This window comes from Anomalospiza imberbis, chromosome 28, assembly GCF_031753505.1.
Source record: "Anomalospiza imberbis isolate Cuckoo-Finch-1a 21T00152 chromosome 28, ASM3175350v1, whole genome shotgun sequence".
Taxonomy (NCBI): domain Eukaryota; kingdom Metazoa; phylum Chordata; class Aves; order Passeriformes; family Viduidae; genus Anomalospiza; species Anomalospiza imberbis.
Window position 1 is genome coordinate 1,813,286 of NC_089708.1, and position 14,262 is coordinate 1,827,547.

The 14,262-nt window shown below is 51.1% G+C and overlaps 1 protein-coding gene across 2 annotated transcripts in view; it reads right to left on the reverse strand.

The window, feature by feature from the left end:
• BIN3 (bridging integrator 3) overlaps positions 1-14,262 on the reverse strand; it is a 190,761-nt gene that overhangs the window by 14,651 nt on the left and 161,848 nt on the right. For both annotated transcript variants that reach the window (XM_068174524.1, XM_068174523.1), the window contains exons 3-6: positions 10,131-10,171; positions 9,467-9,528; positions 5,844-5,980; positions 5,207-5,247 (exon numbers count right to left, since the gene is read on the reverse strand). In XM_068174524.1, the coding sequence (XP_068030625.1) occupies positions 5,207-5,247; positions 5,844-5,980; positions 9,467-9,494 (206 nt within the window). In that variant the 5' untranslated portion in view covers positions 9,495-9,528; positions 10,131-10,171. The remainder of the gene's footprint in view (positions 1-5,206; positions 5,248-5,843; positions 5,981-9,466; positions 9,529-10,130; positions 10,172-14,262) is intronic.

A 14,262-nucleotide genomic window follows, 5' to 3' on the forward strand; every position in this document is an offset into this window, starting at 1 on the left:
AGAGGCCGGGATGAGGAAGCAGCGTGGGGGATTAGGTGGCCATGTGGCTGCTCCAAATCCTCATTAGGGGCTCGTTAAGGACATGAAAGCTGCTTTTCCTGCTTCCGGTCCGGCACCCCTGGAGCTGCTCCTGGCCAGCTTTGGCTGCCTTTTCCTGGCAGTTTGAGGGACCATGGGGACGGTGGGATGGTGGGAGGGAGAGGGAGTGAGGGATCCTCCTCCCAGCTGTGCTGCTGGCAGATGTTGGTGACACGCAGCTCTGACAGAATTCATCCCTCACTGCTCTGAGCAGCTCCTGGATTGCACCTCTGGGATGTCCCACGGGTCTGACACCCACCCCTCTGTGGTGGCACCTCGGTGGCAGCACCCTCTGTGTCACCCCTGCCAGAGCCAGGGTGACCAGGAGATCCCCATGGCAAATGTTCCAATTCTGGGAGCAGGACAATGCCCCAAATCAAAGGGATTGTACTGTGCCAGGGTGACCAGGGCATTCCCAATGCCAAACCTCTCAAATTCTGGGACAAGGACAATGCTCCAATGGGGTCATCTTGTGCCAGGGTGACCAGGACATCCCCATGGCCAAAACCTCTCTAGTTTTGGGAGAAAGACAATGCTCCAGTGGGGTGATTCTGTGCCAGGGTGACCAGGACATTCCCAATGCAAACCTCTCCAGTTTGGGGACAAAGACATCCCCGTGGCCAGACCTCTCCAATTCTGGGATCAGGACAATGCTCCAAGGGTATGATACCATGCCAGAGTGACCAGGACATCACCATGGCCAAACCTCTCCAATTTTGAGAAGAGGACAATGCTCAATGGGGATGATACCACGCCAGGCTGACCAGGACATTCCCATGGCCAAAACCTTTCCAGTTTTAGGAACAGGAACCTGCTCCAAATCAAAAGGTTGGTACCAGGACATTCCCATGGCCAAAACCTCTCCAATTCTGGGAGAAGGACAATGCTCCAGGGGGGTGATTCTGTGCCAGGGTGACCAGGACATCCTCATGGCCAAAAGTTCTCCACTTTTGGAAACAGGAATATGCTCCAAGGGAATGGCACCAATTCAATGTGATCAGGACATTCTCATGGCCTAAACCCTTCTGGATTTGTGAGCAGGACAATGCTCCAAGGGAATGGCACCAAGCCAAGGTGACCATGACATTCCCATGGCCAAAACCCTTCTGGATTTGTGAGCAGGACAATGCTCCAAGGGAATGGCACCAAGCCAAGGTGACCATGACATTCCCATGGCCAAAACCCTTCTGGATTTGTGAGCAGGACAATGCTCCAAGGGAATGGCACCAATTCAAGGTGACCATGACATTCCCATGGCCAAAACCCTTCTGGATTTGTGAGCAGGACAATGCTCCAAGGGAATGGCACCAATTCAAGGTGACCATGACATTCCCATGGCCAAAACCCTTCTGGATTTGTGAGCAGGACAATGCTCCAAGGGAATGGCACCAAGCCAAGGTGACCAGGTCACCCCCTTGCATTGAGAGAGTCAGACAGAGCCAGTTAAATTGAGACCTGTGGCCCTGGAAATCCTCTCCCAACGTGAAAGGTCCTAAATCCCATGGATTTCCAAACCACCTGGCTCGTTTAAGCCGCTTCCTTCCTTAAACACGGACACAATATGGAACATTAAGACTCCATCCCCAATCCCTGACCCTAGGAAGAACTGGGAGAGTGAAGTCCAAACCAGCTGGTTTTGTCCCCTTTTGCCCCAGATCTGCTGCTCTGGTGTGAGATTCCACAGGCAGCTCCCAAAGAGGAGCCCATCCCTCCTGCCCAGCTCCTCGCCCAGCCCATCCTCTGAAAAATGCAATATTCTCACTGGAGCTTTGCTCTTTCCCTGAAAATAAATGAGTCATTCAGCCAAAGGCTTCTTGGGGCTCAAAAAGCCAAATTGTGAATAACCCTACGAGCCCAGAAGCAGAAGGATTGAAACAATACAAGCCTCCACCCCCCCCCCCCCGCCAGCTAAATCTACTACTGCTTTTTTTCAACATGGTTTAACAAATTCCCCAATATCTGCCTAGAAACTCCAATCCCTGGACAACTGAATGGAGATTTTACTGCCCATGTGCCTCTGATTACAATATATTACCACTAATGATAATTGTCTGGATTATACTTATCTGTTTCTTTGGCTAATAAACTATAAAAGACCACCAGTGAAGATGTAATAAAGTGCAGCTGTTGAAGGGGAAAAAAATTTAAAAGCCTTTTTTTTTCTAGGTCAGAGCAAAGTTGGGAGAGGCTTGGGAGAGCTGCCTCGGCGAGGGGAAGGAAAACCTAACTGGAAATAAGAAGAGCTCCTCAAGGCAGCTTTCATTAATCTGGAACTTTTCTGCCAGAACCAGTGCTGGGGTTTATCTGCCAGCAGGACAAAGGGAGGGAGGTGCAAACTCTGCATTTCTCTCCTGCATCTCATTAGCCTCAAAATGGACCCTTGGGCTCCTCAGAAATGTTCCTGGCCAGGGATGCACCTACAAAGGGAAGAAGGAGGGAAGGGAAGGAGTATTTTTGTTCTTGGAGTGGGGATGAAGCTTCCCCAGCATGGAATATAAGCTGGTTAAAGGCACACAGGGTGAAGCTTTGCCAGTGCCAAAGGGCAGGAAAAGGGGGGAAAAAAACCTCTCATCATAGAAATTCAGCAAGTTGGAGAGAATTGCCAAGATGGAAAGCAGCCAGGAGGTCAGAGTACACACCCTGGTGTTGAACTGAGGACTGAGTGTCCCGAGTCAGGGAAACATGGAATAGGTTGGGTGGGAAGGGATCTGAAGGATCATCCAGACCCACCCCCTTCCACACCTTCCACTGTCCCAGGCTGCTCCAAACTCACCTCAGACACTTCCAGAAATGGGGCATCCTCAGGGAAATCCATCCCAGCCTCTCCCACCCTCACAGGGAACAATTCCTTCCCAAAATCCCATCCACCCCTGCTCTCTGGCAGTGGAAGCCATTCCCTGTGTCCTGGCCCTCTGCCCCTTGTCCCAAATCCCTCTCCAGCTCTCCTGGAGCCCCTTTAGGACTCTGAAGTCCCCCTGGAGCCTCTTCCTCTCTCACACAAAACTGGAGATTGGGAATGTCCTGGTCACCCTGGCATGGTGACAAGGACATCCCTTTGCCTTGGAGCAGGTTCCTGCTCCCAAAACTGGAGAGGTTTGGCCACGGGAATGTCCTGGTCACCCTGGCATGGAACCTTTGCCTTGAAATAGGCTCCTGCTCCCAAAATTGGAGAGGTTTTGGCCATGGGAATGTCCTGGTCACCCTGGCATGGCACCTTTGCCTTGAAACAGGCTCCTGCTCCCAAAATTGGAGAGGTTTTGGCCACGGGAATGTCCTGGTCACCCTGGCATGGAACCTTTACCTCAAAGCAGGTTCCTGCTCCCAAAACTGGAGAGGTTTGGCCATGGGAATGTCCTGGTCACCCTGGCATGGCACCTTTGCCTTGAAACAGGCTCCTGCTCCCAAAATTGGAGAGGTTTTGGCCATGGGAATGTCCTGGTCACCCTGGCATGGAACCTTTACCTCAAAGCAGGTTCCTTCTCCCAAAACTGGAGAGGTTTGGCCATGGGAATGTCCTGGTCACCCTGGCATGGCACCTTTGCCTTGAAACAGGCTCCTGCTCCCAAAACTGGAGAGGTTTTGGCCACGGGAATGTCCTGGTCACCCTGGCATGGAACCTTTGCCTTGAAACAGGCTCCTGCTCCCAAAACTGGAGAGGTTTGGCCACGGGAATGTCCTGGTCACCCTGGCATGGAACCTTTACCTCAAAGCAGGCTCCTGCTCCCAAAATTGGAGAGGTTTTGGCCACGGGAATGTCCTGGTCACCCTGGCATGGCACCTTTGCCTTGAAACAGGCTCCTGCTCCCAAAACTGGAGAGGTTTTGGCCACGGCTCCAGCCCTCAGAGCATTTCCCATGGGCACATGGAAATGGTTTTATTGTCCTGAATTCACCACCCCAGGATTTCAAACCCAAGGCAGGCTTGCAGGGAAAGGGATTGTCTTTCATTTCACCAACTAACACAAGCTGAGGGGGAAAAAAAACAAAACCCCAGAATATCTCAGAAACACAAGTTCTTCCAATTTTAACAGAATGCTGGAAGAAAAAGTTAATGTATCTTTCATGAGGACAATCTAGATAATAAGCAACACAATTCCACAGCAAAAGGCTGGGATTTTTTTTTCTTTTTCCTTTCTTTCTTCTTTTTTTTTTTCCATTAAATAAGGAGGAATTTCTGGTCATGGATAGAGGACCAAGGTAAAACTCGAGTCACCAAACATCCCCCAGGCAGGAACACGCTGTAACCTCAGGTGTTAAGTGATCCATGAGATTTTACTTTCAGATTTGGGCAGAAACAACAACTTCAGGGGAAAAAAAAAGAAAAAACAACAAACCAACAATGAAACCACGACAACCCCTCTGTGTGTCAAGCCTAAACTGAAATTGTTATTCAGCAATTTGCAACACTTACTGTCATATTAAAGTAATTTCATTTTATTTTTGCTCGCTGGCTCCGTTCCTGTAACAAAACAGCAAATCTCGGGATTGAAGGGGATATTTGGGAGAGAACTGAAGTTATCCAGAAAGGTTTGGGGGTACGGCCTGTGACCCTGGAAAAGGTGGAAATTTTGCAGGCCAGATGTGACAGAACTGTGGGATTTGGGTGTTTTCCCCTCATTTCTGACCTCTCTGGCTGTGAAGGCTCTGCAGCCTCTCCTACTTCCTTGCATGGAAATATTATTTACAAATATTATTTATGAACATGCAGGAACGTTCACTTTCTCCTTTTTTATTTAGGAAAATTTCCAAATGAAAGAAACTTTTGCTCAACCAGCCAATTTCTGACCCCTCTGGATGATCTCCAGGTGGTTTTGTTCCTTTGCTAGAGGCAAAAACCAACACATAAACAGAGAGCAAGTTGAATTATTCATCTTTTGTGGGTCCCTTCCAGCCCAGGATGCTCCATGATTTTATATCTCAGTAGTTCTTTAAGCTACAGGTGAAGGCAGCAGTGGATCCAAGTGGCCAAAAAGGTTAAAATTATTATTAATTAAGGTACCAAAACCAGTGTGGCCAGCAGGACCTGGCAGGATTGTCCCTCTGAGGCCGATTTCCAGCCTCTCTCCAGGACCCACATCCCTAAAGCTCCAGATGAGGACAAACCCCGCGAGGTGATGGTTGGTACTCACTTTTTCAAAGGCTCTATGACTGTCTTTTGGATCTGATTCACCTGTGGAAAGCAAAAAAGGGAGGAATGCATGTCAGGATTGTTGGAAAATCCCATCTGCACGAGGATGGGTTTGTAGGGATCCCTCCACGGGTGGGGAGGGACTCTGAGCACAACCACGATGTCTTTTAACCAAAAGAGAGGGGATTTCTCCCATGGGAGCTGAAATCCCAGCCTGAAGAGGGAGATTAGAGAAACTCCTGTGGGAAAAGTCTTGGGGACGATGATAAAAAGGGAAAGAGGAGAGACACGAGGATTCTGGACAGGGCAGGGAGTGACAGGACACAGGGAGTGGCTTCCCACTGCCAGAGGGCAGGGATAGATGGGATTTTGGGAAGAAATCCTTCCCTGGGAGGGTGGGGAGGGGCTGGGATGGAATTCCCAGAGGAGCTGTGGCTGCCCCTGGATCCCTGGAACTGTCCAAGGCCAGGCTGGAGCAGCCAGGGACAGTGGGAGGTGTTCCTGCCATGGCAGGGGTGGAATGAGATGGGTTCAAATCCCTCCCAACCCCAACCATGCCATGATTCCATGCCACTCCCACCATTCCATGACTCCAGGACACTCCCAGCACTGCCATGCTCCAGCCAAAGCCAATCCACCTTCTCCTGGTTGAAGGAGTCCATCCTCTTCATGGCCGTGTCGAAGGCCGTGACCATCTCGAGGAACGAGGGCTCCTGCTCACACAGGGGGTTGGACAGCAGGTCTGAGGAGATCTTCACAGCAGACTTGGACATGGCTGATGGGAAAGAAACCAGAGAGGGTCACATTTCCCACTGCCAGGAGGGCAAAAATCAGGGAGCTGAGCCAGCCAGGAGGGGATCAGCACAAGCTTGCAGGGAGATGCTTGGTGCAGGCTGAGAGAAAAGCAAGGAAAAGGCACCAATTCATTCATGTAAACACCCAGAGAAGTGTTTTTATGTAAGTTAAGTCTGAACCACTCCAATGTGAGGCTTGTGATGCTGCCAGAAATAATCCCAGACTAACAAAAGCACTGTTCTCTTAAAAAAAACCCAGAGATGGGGGTTTTTATACATCTTCTCTCGACAGACTATTAAGTGTCACTCTCAGCCTCACTACAGCTCTTCCACGACAAGAAAAATCACAGTCCATTAAGTCTTTCAAATGGCTTTACAAAAAAACCCCATGTATTTGAAGTGGATTTAGTGGGAAAGGACCAGACTGACAGGACTGGGAGACGAGGTTTCTCTTTTCCTCTCCAAACACAAAGAGCAGGGACACAAGTTAAGTATTTTCCTCTCAATAAGCCTAAATTTTGTGCTTGTGGAGAAGGAGCCAGGGGGGATATGAAATCCCTACAGGCCCTGGGAGTGCCACTAAGAAATCCAGAAGCACCAGGTCATGCTCTGACTGAGCATTCCCATGTTTTCCATCAGGCACATCCCTCTTTATCCAAACACTTGGTCTGCAAAGGGAAAATTCAATGACAGAACCACTACACAAACGAACAAGAAATTAGGGAAGGTACAGAATGGAAAAAAAGACTAATAAAAAGGAAAGCATAAATATAAACAGGGATAAAATAGACTAAAAAAAAAGAAACAAAAAGGCCAGAGGTACTAAAAAAAAAATGTTCTTTTTCCTCAGTGCTGGAAGTTATTCCAGTTGGAGATCACAAAGCCAGATGCTTGAGCCGTGCTGTGGAGGAGCTTTGGAAAGACTCCCTCAGATATTAAAAGTTAAAATCATCCGAATAATGGGGCTTAAGATCATAAATCAAGGGGTTAAACATTCTGATTGAAAGGTTACACACAATTATAATGGAGAGAGCTCAGAAGCTGCAGAGCTGGGGAGCTCAGTGCAGAACGAGCCTCTCACTCCGGGATAACAAAGCTACCGTATCCATCTATTATCCAAACATGAAGGCTTTAGGCATTTAAACCTTTAAACAGATGGGATATAATCCATATGTGTGACCACATCTGAGGAGGGATTTGTGCCAGAATGGGATGGAGTTAAGAATGGCAGAACTCCTTTGGCTGGAAGAAAATGAAGTCTTCCTTCACAGGAAAGGACTGGAAGGGAACTGGAGGGAGGGAGTGGCAGGGTCATGCTGGGAGGTTGGGAACTGGGGGGTTTGGCCATGTCCAGAGGGAATTTAGGTCAGGAATTTCCTCTGCATCACTGGGATCACCTGCAGAGAGCTGAAAAAGGGTTCTGAGAGTGCCAGGGCAGGGGGGAGAGGAGAGAGAAGGAGAAGGAGAAGGAGAAGGAGAAGGAGAAGGAGAAGGAGAAGGAGAAGGAGGAGGAGGAGGAGGAGGAGGAGGAGGAGGAGGAGGAGGAGGAGGAGGAGGAGGAGGAGAAAGGATCTCCTGCCCCTCAGGATGGCCTTCAGGAGGGTCTGCACTGCTCTTTTGCTCATTAAACATGTGAGATGTAGCTCCAATTAATTATTCCAAAGGAGAGCTTTTACCTCCAGTTAAAGAACATCTTTTACTTCTTAAGACCCTATTTTGTTTGAAAGAGGGTGGGGAAGGGGGTGAGTGATGTCCAGTTGTGGGACAGGGAGTGCTGCTAACACCCCACTCCCTGTTTGCTGGTAGGGCAGTGAAGAGCCTTACTGGGATATTTCTGTGCACAGCAATTGCTCTTGTTCTGAGCTGAGCTTTTTGGGAAGAAGGTGGAGACTCGAGCCACCAGTCCCACCTTGCCAGGGAGTGTTTGCAGGCAGTGAAGAACCAACCCCCTGAGCCTGGAGGAACGAGACAGGAGGGCAAAACGCTGCCATCCTCGCCAGATCTGGGAGCTGGATGTTGGGAATGGGCACTGCCAGGTGAGGAGAGCCATCCTCAGGGATTGATCTGATCCACCTCCTTCTCCTCCAGCCCTCCCTCAGCAGGCTGTGTGCAGTACCTCTCCCTCCACTCACCATTTCAAGCCTTTAAATGAGAAATCAGATCGTCCTGGCTCTGGCCAAGGCTCATTTGTGACTCTGCCATGTAACAGAACGGAAAAAGAAAGTCCTCCCACAGCTCCTCTGGGACTTGAAATGCTCCATATAAACAACGCCCACTGCAAGGGAGGGGAGGGGAATCCTTAACAAGGAAAAACTTACCAAGGATCCCTGACAATGACCAGAGTCCTCAGAAAGGGCACTTTTCACCCTGGAAAAGAGTCCTGGGTGTCTGGTGCTTTTCCCACCCCTCTCCCCGTGCTGGGAAGGGTGGGAGAGCACGGAAAGAGCCCGGATGTGTGTTTGTGTCAGGCAATATCCACACACACACACACAGGTGAGAGGCTGGATCATGGAAAGCCCCAAATCTGCCTCCTTCCCACTGCCCTGCCCTGCTGTGACCCCGATCCCACGGGATGAGTGCTGGCCCCGTGCAGCCCACACCTGTTTGTGCTGGTGCCTCTGCCTTGGCTCCGGAGCTGTGGGGGCCAAGCAGGGACTGCTCCAAACCACACGCTGGGAAAAACCATCTGGGTTTGGAACAGCTCTTTGCTGCAGGTTCCTGCCCTGCTCGTCTCAGTAACCAGCATCCGACAAATCCAGCTCCCAGCTCCCCGCTGCTGGATCCCTCTCTGGGCACTGCAGATTCCAACCAGAGGGATGTGAAGGGAGCTGGGACACGGGACAGGACACCTGCAAGGGCAGATGTCACCCCAAACGTGCAGGCAGAGCTGTTTATTGCTTCCTCCATCGCCCACTGCCACGAGGGGAAGCCAAAACAAGCAGCCACCGAGGGAATGAGCTGGGTTATTCCCAAAGAGAGCTGCCAGGTCAGCATTTCCCACGGGAAACACGGCCAGCTGTGGCCAGCTGTGCCCTGCAGACCCCCCAGACTCATCCCACCTTCCTGGAGCTCCAGAGAGGGACGTGAAGGAGATGAAAGGAGGACTGGAGGAGGTGAAAAAGCACTGCTGGCACATTAGGCTCAGCTGGAGCTGCTCCTGCTGGATAATCTGAGACCTGGAACAATGACTCCTGGGTTTTTTCAGTGGCAGAAACTGAGGCAAACAAAAGAAAGGGACTTGTCCAAGGCCACAGAGCTCAGGAGACAGGGACTGAGCCCGCAGCACTCTCTGTGTTCCCTGGGCTGAGCTGCCTCTCGCAGATGGCCTTGTAACTAAGCAAACTGAGTGGGACTGAGCTCTGGATTTGTTTTCCAGACTTGTCACACATTACTCATGTGATCTCGAGAAAAGTCACTTCATCTCTCTGTGGCCAAGTTCACAGTCTATGTATCCTCCAGTCACTTACCCAAATCTGCATCTGTGCTTTTCTTCATATCCTTCTGAAGTTTTTTGGTCTGATCTTCCAATCTGAAAGATGGGAGAAAGAAGGCAAAGTGGGAATCTTGGAAAGAAAGAAACCCAAGTGTATCATACGTGCAACAAATCATTTATGGGCTGAATATGCTGGCTTCTGGTGGGAGTTAAAAATATCCAGGCAAGGCTTGATGAAGTTCAGTGCAGCTCAACCCTTTCGGGTTGTTTTCAGATGGTTTTTAACCTTTTCAAGTTGGTGATCTCTTATTCATAGTTCGCATATTTCCTGAAAGTTCTCACACTTAGCACAAATGGTAAAGCCAAATGCTTCCAGATGATCCGTGTGAGCTCCTGTGACACAGGCAGGATGGCAAAGCCACTCCTGGTCCTCTGAGGTGTTGGCCTCTTCAGGGACCCCGCAGTTTTCTGGCAATTTTACACTTTTTTTTAAAGCTGCCAGAATCTGCAACCCCACTGCAAATACTTCTGAGGACACCTTTGAACACTCAGAGAAACCTTGAAGAACTGGAAATTACAGGGCAGCGAGGGATTTGCTCACTGGGAAGAGCATCCCTGGCTAAAATTCCCTGGGAAGATGCAATGAGAGGAGGGAAGCACGCGGCCGGTCCTGTCCGACCAGTGTGGTTGATACTCACTGCTGCAGCTTCCCATATTCCCTTTCAAAGTCTCTCTCCACCTGTGGAAAGAAGAGATGGAAATCAGCTCCAGGGGACTGCAGGGCAGCCTGGAGCGTGCAGGGAAAGCTGTCCCTGGGAAATGCTGAGCTGAGCCCAGCACAAGCTGCAGCTTTAATCGAGTTACGCCTCAAAAGTAAAGGAAGTCTTGGGGTTTTGGAGCTCCAGACTCTCTTGGAGCTGACACCAAACATGTCAGCTTGAGCCAAGGACATGCTCCAGCACACGGGCTGGGAGCTGATGGAATAAATGGGAAGGCTATAAAAGCAGGGAGGTCACCACCTAGCATGGCTCCGTGCTGGGGCACAAACCCGTGTTCTCTCCCAAAAACTGAAGGGAGCTGCAGCTCCTCCAGTCCCGTTAAGGATCCTGAGGTGGGCCTGGCTGTTTACTCCTTCCTCATCCTCAACAGGATGGTGAAATTCCCCCCAAACCACCAGTGAGCCCTCCCATCCCTGCATTATTCACCCCCTCCATACACCCCTTACCCCTGCAACAGCTCCCTCCCATGAAATTCTTGGGCTGGAGCACAACCCCAGTGGACTGTGACACCTCCAAAAGGGAGGGGAACCCTCTGCTCCGAGCTCAGAGCTCCAGCACAGCCTTCTCCCGATGCTACCTCAGTGCCTGCTCCCTCCTACTTGCTAGCTGGCAGCAAACCTCCAGTGATAGGAGATATTTTAAGGAACTTTCTTTCCATGCTGACTGTTTTAACACACTTAAAACATTCATTCCACACCTCGTCAACCAGAGAAGCAAATGGATTTCAATTGACCAGCCAAGAGTAAATCCGTGCGCGTTTGTTGTCATGGGATCAGCACTGGGTTCAGTTGTGTTGTCAAGCTCCCGTGCTATTAAGGAAATGCAGAGTGCTGGGAGCAGCCAGGACTAGAAGGATCCAAAGGTTTGTTCCAATTCTTCCTGCTGGCCCTGGGATTTCAATCCCAGGCTTGATGCGGCACCACGACGTTTAATGGGGACGTTTGCTTTTCAAGTAGAATTGCTGCTAAAAGCTTGGGGGTTAAAGATGGAGATTTTCTTAAAATCTCCTCCTTTAACCATCTTTTCGGGCTGCACTTGAACTCCACCAGCCCCATCCGAGGGCAGGCAGTGCCCAGCCACATTCCAGCCCCATCCCAGCGCCCAGCTGTCCGCACCATCCGCTCCCACCATCCGGGGGATGCGAGCTGGGCTCTCTCCCCCCCATCCCTCTGCTCCAAAAAACCCTCCCAGGAGCTCCAGCTCCCTTTTCGTGCTGCTAAAATTGGGTGCTGGAGAGAACAGACACGGAGCAGTGTGGGGGCAGCTCACACGACTTGTGCCTGGCGTTCGGGGAGCGCAGAAATCCGCGGCAGCTGGCGCCCTGCAGGTCAGGTAACCAGCACATAGTAAAACTCACCCTCCATCCCCGTGCCTGTTCCGGCTGCTAAAATATCCAGGGACTATTGCACTCTATTTATAGGCCTTAGGTGTGAATTGTTTTGGTTACAAACCACACAGGGTCGGGCACGACTCAAAAACATGCCCTGTTTTGAAAGGCTGGGGGTGTCGTTCCCTTATTGTTCCCTCTCTGTGCTTAGGAGGATCTGCTCAGCAACCAATTCCTCCAAAAGCTTTGGCTGTGGAATACCTGCAAATATTCAGGGTTTCTGTCCCTTTTTTGCTCTGTGCAATGAGCAAAAGGCATCTTTGCTTAACGGATACGGAGCAGCTTCCAGGGCCTGAATGGGCTCCAGGAGAGCTGGGGCAAGGCAAGGGGGGACAGGACACAGGGGATGGCTTCCCACTGCCAGAGGGCAGGGTTAGATGGGATTTTGGGAAGGAATTCCTGGCTGTGAGGGTGGGGAGAGGCTGGGATGGATTTCCCAGAGGGGCTGTGGCTGCCTCTGGATCCCTTGAAGTGCCCAAGGCCAGGCTGGAGCCCCCTGGGACAGTGGAAGGTGTCCCTGGGCATGGCAGGAGGTGGAACAAGAGGAGTTCAACGCTCCTTTCCCGCCCAAACCATTCTGGGATTTCAGGATTCATTCCATAAAGACAAAAACTCCCCACCCTGTGACCCTCTGGGTGCTGTGAACCCCCCAGACCTCCCGGGCTCCTCCAAAGCCCCCACCCCAGTGCCGGAGCAGGATCCACATGGGATCGAGGTGACTCCACACAGACACACTTCAGCTGCCCAGCCTGACTCACATCCCCAGCCCATCTCTCTGAGACAGCTGCCCAAGGATTGCTCTTATTTTTCACGCCCACAGGCAGCAACTGGCTCCCAGTCCCCACAGTCTGCGAGCTCACGGAGCCTCCCAGCCGTGGCTGGAGCCCGGGTATCCCACAAAAACAGCTCCTCTGGAGAGGGAAAAGCTGCTCTCACGTGCTCCCACCCAGCAGAGTCACAGGCAGAGCCCTGCAAGGAGGACAAGCTGGGAACATTTTGCAGAGCACACAGTAATTCCCACTCCCAGTAGCTATCCACGGTCACACGCAGCCGACAGAGGCTGTGGAGAGGATTATCACGTTAAGAGTAACGAGAACAAGAAGTACAGGCAAGAAAATTACAATATCCTGAAGGGAAGTTTCCGTATTATTAAAATAATCTCACTGCTCTGCAGCCTCTTTCTGAAAACTCCAAATCAAACCACACTTTCTGTATTGAACAGGGTTTTTTTTTCTTCCAGGCACAGGGCCTGGGTAATGCAAAAATCGCTCGTCTCGGGGTTTTTATTTAAATCTACATCAAGAGCGACGAGCTCTCGAAAGCTTTGAAATAAAACAACGTTCTCTCCTTCATCCAGTTCTTTTTTTTTTGTTTGCAAACACTGGGCCTCCCACCTGTGATCAGATCCCTCCTGCTTGAAGGGCAGGATCATCATCACCACCCTGGTCATGAGGCAATGGAGCAAGACTGAAACCAACACTACAAAGAGATGGAAATGAGGGACTGTGAGGAACCTTCCTGTCCCCCTGGGGTTTATGTTTTTTCCTGGAGGAGGAAGATGAGCTGATTTCTGCATCTTCCAGTGGTCTCAGCATCTTTATGGATCTTGGGAAAAAGAGGGAAGTGTGTGTTTCCTTCTCCCTCTTCTCCAAAAAAAAAAAGAGAAACCCATAGAATTAGAACTAAGATGAAATTTTTGCTGAGCTTCTGCCATCCCATCAAGAATTTCAAGGTAAGTCCCATGGGTGAATATTCTGAGCCAGAGCTGCAGAGAGCAGGTGGATCTGGGATGTCACAGACTCCACCCAGCAAGATCTCCACATCCCCATCCTGCAAGAAAGCTTCCCAGAAAAGTGGCAAAGGGAAAAAGGAGGCACCTCCCAACTGCAGAGACCAGCCTGGCCAGAGAAGATTGAAGGAAGAGAGTGAAAATGAGCAGAATGATTTAACTGACATCACTTGAATTCACCCCAGCATTCCCATGACATTTACTCCATTGTTTTGGGATTTCCAGCTCTCGCTGGTGGAGCCCAATGGAAAGGTGCTGCAGTGGAATCCTGCTGCTCACGGAGCTCCTCCGTCCGACATCCCTGGGGAAGGCAGAGCTGCTGGGATGAGTCAAGGAAGGGAGGTTTGGCAGCTCAGGTCTCCACTCCCTGCCAAGCTGACTCAGGCCAGCAAGGAGGAGGAGGAGGGCGAGTGGTCTGAGTCAGCCCAGGCCAGAGCAGGGCCGAGGGAAGCAGGGAGGGAGGTCGCTGGCCCCATCCCGAGCGCCCCGCGGGGATGCAGGGCCGGCTCTGCTCCCCGGCTCCTGCCTGCTTGGATCATCCCAGCCCCGGTGAAGGGCAGGGAACAACCTCGGGGGGACGCAGGTGAACTTCAGCTGCAGGAGAGCTGGGGAGACGAGACAGCTCCGATGGCAGCGCAGCCTCTGCTGGGAGCGGAGCTGTCCCGAGGGAGGGAAGAAAACATCTCTGCCATAAGAGGCTTCGTGGCTGAGCAATAAACGTGGAGAGATATAATTCTAACAGGTTTAACTCCTATCACTGGGCATTAGTTTAATTGGGCTGTGGGCCCGTGGCCCTGCTGACAGCAGGTCCTCTCGGAGCATTAGATCCTCCCACCCGGCTCCCAGAGCCCGGTGACAGCTGCTCTTTTCAGGGA